The 9,823-nt window shown below is 44.5% G+C and overlaps 1 protein-coding gene across 1 annotated transcript in view; it reads right to left on the bottom strand.

The window, feature by feature from the left end:
- Window positions 1-9,823, bottom strand: part of LOC114362676 (serine/threonine-protein kinase 10-like) — a 28,236-nt gene continuing 18,413 nt past the window's right edge. The window contains exons 5-7 of the mRNA XM_028318146.1: window positions 8,449-8,647; window positions 586-613; window positions 1-99 (exon numbers count right to left, since the gene is read on the bottom strand). Of these exons, the coding sequence (XP_028173947.1) occupies window positions 54-99; window positions 586-613; window positions 8,449-8,647 (273 nt within the window). The 3' untranslated portion in view covers window positions 1-53. The remainder of the gene's footprint in view (window positions 100-585; window positions 614-8,448; window positions 8,648-9,823) is intronic.

Raw genomic sequence — 9,823 nt, 5'->3', positions numbered from 1 at the left:
AAGTCATAAGGGTAGTCTCGGAAGGTTTCACACAGCACCACTTCTGGCGCCATCTAGTAAGGCGTGCCGATGAACGTATCGTGCTTCTGTAGCGTCGACTTTTGAACGTCTTATTGTAAACTCTACACGCTTGCCTTAGAGCGTAGTTTCCCATGAGAAAGTATTTACGAAACTGGCTCCAATGTCACTTAACAACAGACCCTACATCATCGCTTTAAAGAGCAATTTGCCCTGAAGTCTCGCGCGAAAGTGGCTCCAGTATAAGACCCTACGTTATAGATGTGGTTGTTCCTTCAACAATGAACTCTACGCCCAGGTACTAGCTCCAATGTCACTTAAAAACAGACCCTACGTCATCGCTTTAAAGAGCAATTTATATTTAAGTCTCGGGCGAAAGTGGCTCCAGTATAAGACCCTACGTTATAGATGTGGTTGTTCCTTCAACAATGAACTCTACGCCCAGGTAATAATGGTCAGTTTACCTTGAAGTCATACGGGTGATCACGAAAGGTCTCACACAACACCACTTCTGGCGCCATCCAGTAAGGCGTGCCGATGAACGTATCGTGCTTCTGTAGCGTCGACTTGTTCTTAGCTGACACGCCGAAGTCCGCTGCAAAAGAAAATGGGTTTGGATAAGAAACAGTAACTTTAAAATTGGTCTACAACTGAAGATGTAGAGTACGTTATGACCTCATACTGAGCAGAGACCAATTTGGAAATGTATTTTGCTTTTTAAGTTGATTGAACTTATTGTTTTTATTTTTTGATAAAGCCCGGTCTGTGAGCACACTGACTGCAATATGATTACGCGCGAGCGATAAGGATGGGTAGCTTGGGGTCATTGGACAAAATTCTACGTGCTCGCAGACCAGACTATACCAAATAAATGTTTTTTCTTTCTTTCTTAAGAGGTGACTAATGGGTAAATATGGTAAATTAGAGACAGTCGTGTATCTGAAGTAGAGACCTTGTGCAAATGATATCATCTTCAGGTCAAATGACCTGAGGATTGGCTGATTCGAGAATCCGAGGAACGCGGGTTTTTTAAACCGCAGCTGGACTATTTTGGTGAATTTACCACGAGGGTTTAACAGACTGTCTTTACATGAAAAAGAAGAGAGACACGCTACCCAGCTTGACGCCGCCGGTCCTAGTAGCTAACACGTCGCCCGCCTTAGCGTTCTTAAGGTGTGCAAGAGAGAGAGGGGAGAGAGAGGGGAGAGAGAGAGTAGAGAGCGGAGAGAGAAAGAGCGACACGCACTCAGCTGACTCCTCCCGCCATAGTGGCCAACACGTCGCTCGCCTTAGCGTTCTTAAGGTGTGCTAGAGAGAGAGAGAGACACTATGCTAGAGAGAGAGAGAGAGACACGTACCCAGCTTGACGCCGCCCGTCATAGTAGCTAACACGTCGCTCGCCTTAGCGTTCTTAAGGTGTGCTAGAGAGAGAGAGACACTGTGCTAGAGAGAGGGACACGTACCCAGCTTGACGCCGCTTATCATAGTAGCTAACACGTCGCCCGCCTTAGCGTTCTTAAGGTGTGCTAGAGAGAGAGAGAGCGACACGCACCCAGCTTGCTGCTGCCGGTCATAGTTGCTAACAGCTAACACGTCGCCCGCTCTGGCGTTTTTAAGGTGTGCTAGAGAGAGACACGTACCCAGCTTGACGCCGCCCGTCATAGTAGCTATCACGTCGCCCGCCTTAGCGTTCTTAAGGTGTGCAAGAGAGAGAGGGGAGAGAGAGGGGAGAGAGAGAGTAGAGAGCGGAGAGAGAAAGAGCGACACGCACTCAGCTGACTCCTCCCGCCATAGTGGCCAACACGTCGCTCGCCTTAGCGTTCTTAAGGTGTGCTAGAGAGAGAGAGAGACACTATGCTAGAGAGAGAGAGAGAGACACGTACCCAGCTTGACGCCGCCCGTCATAGTAGCTAACACGNGGGAGAGAGGGGGGAGAGAGAGGGGAGAGAGAGGGGAGAGAGAGGAGAGAGCGGAGAGAGAAAGAGCAACACGCACTCAGCTGACTCCTCCGCCATAGTGGCCAACACGTCGCGTCGTCGCCCGCTTTAGCGTTCTTAAGGTGTGCTAGAGAGAGTAAAACACTGTGTTGGAGAGAGAGACACACGTACCCAGTTTGACGCCGCCCGTCATAGTAGCCAACACGTTGCCCGCCTTCAGGTCGCGGTGTATGACGCGGCGCGAGTGCAGGAACTGAAGCCCGCGACACATCTCGCGGCACACGTACGCTATCTGCTGCTCGCTGAGGCCCTTCTCGAGTGAGGGAGAGGGAGAGAGAGAGAAGGGAGAGAGAGGGAGAGAGAGAGAGAGGGAGAGAGAGAGAGAGGGAGAAAGAGAGAGAGGGAGAAAGAGAGAGAGGGAGAGAGAGAGAGGGGGAGAGAGAGAGGGAGAGAGAGAGAGAGAGAGAGAGAGAGGGAGAGAGATACGAGAGCAAGAGGGAGCGATATGAGAGCGAGAGGGAGAAAGCGACACGTACCCAGTTAAACACCGCGATACATACTATGTGTGAGAGGGAGAGAGAGTGGAGGGAGAAAGGAGAGAGTGAGATGAGAGGGAGGAGAGAGGGAGAGAGGAGCGAGATCTGCTGCTCGATGAGGCCCTTCTCGAGTCCAGAGACCGAGAGACGTACCTAGCTTGACTCCACCCGTCATGGTGGCTAAAACCTTGCCTGCCTTAAGGTTCTTAAGCTATGCTAGAGAGAAAAAGAGAGGAGCGACACGCACAAAGCTTGACGCCGCCCGTCATAGTAGCCAACACGTTGCCCGCCTTCAGGTCGCGGTGTATGACGCGGCGCGAGTGCAGGAACTGAAGCCCGCGACACATCCCGCGGCACACGTACGCTATCGGCTGCTCGCTGAGGCCCTTCTCGAGTGAGAGAGGGAGAGAGAGAGGGAGAAAGAGACAAAAGAGAGAAAGGGGGGAAAGAAAGAAAGAGCGAACCGCACCCAGCTTGACTCCACCCGTCATAGTAGCTAACACGTCGCCCGCCTTAGCGTTCTTAAGATGTGCTAGAGAGAGAGAGAGAGATAGCGAGAGAGAGAGAGAGAGAGGAGAGAGAGAGAGAGAGAGGAGAGAGCGATAGAGATTAGAGAGAGGGAGAAAGAGCGACACGCACCCAGCTTGACGACGCCTGTCAGGGTAGGTAACGTCGCCCGCATTAGCGTTCTTAAGCTGTGCTAGAGAGAGAGGGGGGAGAGAGAGGGGAGAGAGCGGAGAGAGAGGGGAGAGAGAGGAGAGAGCGGAGAGAGAAAGAGCAACACGCACTCAGCTGACTCCTCCGCCATAGTGGCCAATACGTCGCGTCGTCGCCCGCTTAAGCGTTCTTAAGGTGTGCTAGAGAGAGATAGAGACACTGTGCTAGAGAGAGAGACACGTACCCAGCTTGACGCCGCCCGTCATGGTAGCTATCACGTCGCCCGCCTTAGCGTTCTTAAGGTNAAAAGTTTGTTCTAGAAATGAATTCGCCATCCTTTAATTATCCGAAAATGATACCACACTTGCCCTAATACCCATAGTTTTGAAGATATGGGCCTTAAAGTGAAGCGCGGCGGAAGGAAACTTGCCCCCCCCTCCCCCTGCTACCACAGGGGGGGCTCCCGATGTCTACCGACGGAAATCCACTCAGGAGCACCCAAAGAAACACTGTTGCAAAAATGAGCCTTCTATACCAAAGTGGAGGGGTTCTTGCACTAAATTCCCTACTAAATAAATAAATATGATAAACTAATATTAAAGAATGTAAAAATTCAAAAGATCTAAATATCTTGCAATCCAATACAAATGTGCTTCAATCGTGCGGATTTTAGTCGTAAATATTTTCAAATGTCACGTAAAAAGGGCCTTTAAGTCTAGAGCTGAAGACGTAAAAGTTGCATGTGTCTTTTCCCATAACGGCCGCTATAGCAATGAAGTACTGTCATTTCGTGCCCAGCTTCTATTACAGAGCATCTATCCTTTTTAATACGGCCCTGCTTTTTACCCCTACTACCCTTTGAATTTGAAATAATACTGTCACGTGATATAGCGAACGTGCTACGAATACCAAAAGGCAAGGCTCTGCGCTAGTAGTTTTTCATATTTATTATTATAACCTAATACCTAATAATAACGTAGTAGGTCTAAGGTTGTAGGTAATACCTATAATGAAATTGCTTTTGGAAGGTAAGTAAAATTACGTAACTAAAGTTTTTTCAGACGCAAATATTTTGCAAGCAACATTTTTATTTGTCTGCCTCTTTGTTGATCTAGCGACTTACACAATAATAAAACGCTGTCGTATAATTGGGTGTAGTCTGTGCCTAAGGTCTGTGCCAATAGATGTTGGCAATTTGGTAGATGAAAAATGATACAATCTACAGAAACATAGATTGAATTGTCTCATTGATCTCGACTCAACATAATTTCATTTGGCAATTCTTATAATAAGTTTCTGTGAATTAATAGGGACATGGTGCAAATCTAATGACAGATGAAAAACAATCATCAGAAAGTGATCTAGACCATGCACAGTCTGCATTTGTTAAGGAGACCTAGTTCGAGCTATTTCACGTTAATATATTACCTATATTGTTAATAGCGTATTCCTAAACTTCACAAAATCGCTTAAAAGCACGAAAAATTTTCCTCGCTGCGATAAATTCAAAGTGTAGGCTACTTATAAATTTCAAATATCACATTTCCAGAACTACAGCATTATGGAGGAAAGGCATGTAGGCACTACGGAATTGCCAACATGCCTTTGCATGACATTAAAGCCTCAATTCATAGTAAATTGCAAAGAACCATGCATAGTCATCGAGCATGCATGTTTTCCAGTGCTTGCAATAACGAGCTGTCAACTGCATAGCGCATCGGACGTGTCAACCGAGAACCGCCTGCCCATTCGACCGGCGAAACCGCGATGAAAAAAAAACAGTTTTTTTTTTTTCGAAAGCGTTGCCTTTGCTGGGGGATGGCGGTTTTTACAGTACCTCTAGTACGAAAAACTTTCAAGTTCGTTTCGTTGCGTATTCAAAGTGTCATCGAAAAATTTTGTATGAAAAATTAAACAGCGCCCCCTAGGGCGGCTATAATATAGGGGGCGCTGTTAAATTTTTCATACAAAATTTTTCGATGACACTTTGAATACGCAACGAAACAAACTCGAAAGTTTTTCGTACTAGAGGTACAGATCTTATCTTGCTTATATGGAGCTTGCAACTGTGCAGTTTTTCTGGTAATGAAAATGTGTCAGTACTCGTATTCACTAGTTCAGATAAATAACGTAATTATTTTCTAATTTTTAGTGCAGGTTTTTTAATTTTTTTTCGCTTTTAATCATCTTCCTAATGGACTAGTAGAGAAAAATATATCTAAAACTTGTAGGTCCGTACTACGATAGAAAGCTTAAGTGTGATTTAATCTTAGTCACAGATTATTTGCTGTAATTCGTTTAAATATTGAAGTTTAACTTATAAAAACCTCAATTTAAGATTGAAATTAAATCTAGTTTTCAGCTTCGTACTTCCTGTATACGGTCAATCAAAATAGTCAGCTCACGTTAAGAAATAGAATGTGAAAAAATAGTTACTCAATTTACGGTAAATATTTATATCTCACTAGCGGCCACCTGCGACTTCGTACGCGTGGGTCCCGTTTTACCCCTTTAGGGGTGGAGTTTCGTAAAATCCTTTCTTAGCGGATGCCTACGTCATAACATCTACCTGCATGCCTTTCAGCCCGGTCCGTCATGTGGCTTGGGCTGTGCGTTGATAGATCACTATGTCAGTCAGTCAGTCACCTTTGAGTTATATGTATACAATTTAGATTATAATAAAACCTTTGTTTGGGCTATGTAGTTTTGAGTTAAGCCACGGAACACACGTTTAATTGCTTGACACACTAGCGACTAATTGACTAAAATTTTGGCTGGCTAGTTAGTAACGCTCGCAGCTGGCTTAGCGGGGATTAAAACTCGAGCTAGCGTTGGGAAAATGTTATAAAAATATTAATTGCTAAAGGAGATAATACCCACACAATGTGTTTAGAATTTCAATTTCAGTAATTATTTTTTTATAAACTTTTTAACTTGCTTAGATTTATGTATACTTTCTTGTGATATAATTAATGAGTAAGCTTTATATCAAAGTAAGCTGCCGGCAAGTCAATGGTTGTGGATTCAAGTCTTACCTATCTAAGGCAGTTATTATGTAACATCATGTCAGTGATCACTAATATTAGGTTATTTAGTTTCTACGACCTTTTCTCATCTAGAGGTCAAATCACTTGGGCTGAGGAGTTGCACCACCTAACTTTGACCGTAACTTTAACGACAACCGGTGCGTTTTGTAAAAAGTTTGACAGATTTTAGACGTTTGTCAAAGTTCTCTCCTCGCTGCCGCGCAGTTCGGGTACTGTTTTGAATTATAAATATGCAAAATCTTAATTATAAATCCCTTTAGTAGGTAGAGTACCCATGTGATTATTCCGTGGAACGAAACACGCAGAACGAGTACCGCGACGGAATTAATGGAGTGATATGCCATTGTCTTTGCCGCTCCACGCACCTATCAGTTATAAACGTGCGCCTTGAGTGTTTACCTTCGCAATCGATGGCTTCTAATGTACTGGATTTTATAGATGGGCCCGTTTATACCTGCGCTCAGAAAAACCGTGGTTTTAGGGCACGAGAAGATTTTTTAGGTGTTTTATAACTTTATCGCGCATATGCCTCTTAAGTATTAAATTCAATACATAGAACCTACATAAAATATACTCAATGGTAGGCACAGAAGACAGTTTTTTTTTCTTTATTTATTTAGGGACTTTTACATAGAGAAGACAGTAAATTACTATAAAGTAGCTAGTTCGTTATCACTCATTTATTCGACTAAAATTAATACTAAACTCGATGTTCGATCCCAACTCTGAGTTAACTTCGAATAATTTGTATCGAATTGTCAAGATGTCCAAACACGATTCAGTACAAAATGGAATTATTAAGGTGCATTGTGTCGATTCCAAATATTCCAATGTTTTCAAAAGCCAGTAAACCCTTACGCCCGGCTTATTTCGAGCAGCTTTCATTCAATTATTAATTTTATTTTTAGACTAAGAGCTGGTGAACGCCAGACCTGCGTCATTTTATAAAAGCTGAAAGTTTGTCAGCGTATGCTCCCAATATAGGATAGAATGTTGGTGGATCATGAAGTTTGGGTCATCGTGGCTTTGACGGCTATCATAAAAAACTGTCTGGCAAGGAGTTGGAACTGTTAAAACTGTCTGGCTGATGTGGAAACAACTTTTAATCATTGCCCAAATATTATACATAAAAATCAGATTTAATGGTATTACATAAGTAGAATTACAGTCTATTAAATATACAGAAAAAGCCAACGTAAAAGGCTAACGTTATACCATAAAAGCTGATTTTTATATAATATTAGGGCAATAATTAGAAGTAGTATTCCTCATCAGCCAGACAGTTTTGACAGTTTCAACTCCTTGCCAGACAGTTGTTTTAGGATAGCCAAAGCCACGATGACCCAAACTTCATGATTCACCATGCAGGGAGCATACGCTGACAAACTTTCAGCTTTTATAAAATAACGTAGGTCTGGCGTTCACTAGCTCTTAGTCTATTTGATAAACATCTTGGAGCGCCTCTCAATTCGAAATCATGGACAGACAATGACTTTTGAATACTTCTATTAATATTAAGTGTTTCTTGGAAATTTGTAGTAAGAATGATTGCCAAGAACATTATCGGCATTTGCGAATTGAGAATCTGAAGTGCAGAGTGAAATGATTTGTTCCTTTGTTTTGCTTTCGGAAAAAGCGTTTTAATAATAATGAGAAGGTATTGATACCTTTTTTAGGGTTCCGTACCTCAAAAGGAAAAAACGGAACCCTTATAGGATCACTTTGTTGTCCGTCCGTCCTTCTGTCAAGACCCTTTATTTTAAGAACGCGTGAACGTATCAAGCTGAAAATCACATGAAATACTCAGGTCTATTGTCCCTTTAAGCTGTGAAAATATCAAACTTCTAAGCCAAGCCAATCAAAAGATACAGCCGATTATGTCGATATTTTCAACAAATTTTCGACGCAAAGGAATCAAAACCTACAGGATACTTCCCGTAAACTCAGAATCTTGAAATTTGGCATACAGCATTNGGGGGGAGGGAGGGGGGAGAGAGAGGGGAGAGCGATAGAGATTAGAGAGAGGGAGAAAGAGCGACATGCACCCAGCTTGACGCCGCTTATCATAGTAGCTAACACGTCGCCCGCCTTAGCGTTCTTAAGGTGTGCTAGAGAGAGAGAGAGCGACACACAACCCAGCTTGCTGCTGCCGGTCATAGTTGCTAACAGCTAACACGTCGCCCGCTCTGGCGTTTTTAAGGTGTGCTAGAGAGAGAGAGAGAGAGACACTGTGCTAGAGAGAGAGACACGTACCCAGCTTGACTCCTCCCGTCATGGTAGCTAACACGTTGCCCGCCTTCAGGTCGCGGTGTATGACGCGGCGCGAGTGCAGGAACTGAAGCCCGCGACACATCTCGCGGCACACGTACGCTATCTGCTGCTCGCTGAGGCCTTTTTCCAGTTCAGACATTACTGAGTCTAGGGCGCCGCCGTCGCAGTATTCTAGCAGCATCTGAGAGAGAGATAGATAATACTTTAATATAGCGTTATTTAATACAGAATAAAAGATAAACCACCGCAGCGTCTGAGAGGGAGAGGGAGAGGAAAAGAAAAATCATTATTGATATTGTTAATAACGTTAGTAAACTATTTATCGAAACGAAGAAATGTGCATGTCGTCTATAGTTCGTTTCATCCACGAGGACGCGCCCCACCAATTTTTAGTCGAGGTCGCGCGGGGTGCGGGCAGTTTGATCCGCAATCCGAGCGTCTTTATTGTAGTGTGCGTGTGCACTCATGGATAATTTAGCCGATAACACTCAAACATTAGCGGAAGAATGGTGGGGCGCGTCTTCGTGCATGAAACGATCTATACTTCGCTAACTAAACAAACAACCACGGTATTTATTTCTCAACAAAGCTTGGCATACCTTCCATCTTAACTAGACACTAAGAGGATGTCATCCATCACAACTAGCCACTCTCGCAGTGCCTCAACTAGATACTGGGATGATGTCATCCACCTCAACTAAACACTAACAGGATGTCATCTTCACTACACAACACCCCACTCACCCATAGCTTGTTGTCTATGAAGTACGCCTCGTGTAGCTCCACGACGTTGGGATGCCGGCACTCCGAGAGGATGTCGATCTCCACAGTGAAGTCGGCCAGGTCATCCTCGTTGTCCAACATGCATGTCATCCTCACTATACAACACCCCACTCACCCATAGCTTGTGTTGTCTATGAAGTACGCCTCATGTAGTTCCACGACGTTGGGATGCCGGCACTCCGAGAGGATGTCGATCTCCACAGTGAAGTCGGCCAGGTCATCCTCGTTGTCCAACACGCAGAGGATGTCATCCTCACTATACAACACCCCACTCACCCATAGCTTGTGTTGTCTATGAAGTACGCCTCATGTAGTTCCACGACGTTGGGATGCCGGCACTCCGAGAGGATGTCGATCTCCACAGTGAAGTCGGCCAGGTCATCCTCGTTGTCCAACACGCAGAGGATGTCATCCTCACTATACAACACCCCACTCACCCATAGCTTGTGTTGTCTATGAAGTACGCCTCATGTAGTTCCACGACGTTGGGATGCCGGCACTCCGAGAGGATGTCGATCTCCACAGTGAAGTCGGCCAGGTCATCCTCGTTGTCCAACACGCAGAGGATGTCATC

The sequence above is a fragment of the Ostrinia furnacalis genome, unplaced genomic scaffold (genome assembly GCF_004193835.3).
Source record: "Ostrinia furnacalis isolate ACB-3 unplaced genomic scaffold, ASM419383v2 OfSCF6681, whole genome shotgun sequence".
In the NCBI taxonomy this organism is placed as follows: Eukaryota; Metazoa; Arthropoda; class Insecta; order Lepidoptera; family Crambidae; genus Ostrinia; species Ostrinia furnacalis.
Note: the sequence above shows the minus strand (reverse complement) of the source record. Positions and strands in the feature narration are given on the sequence as shown.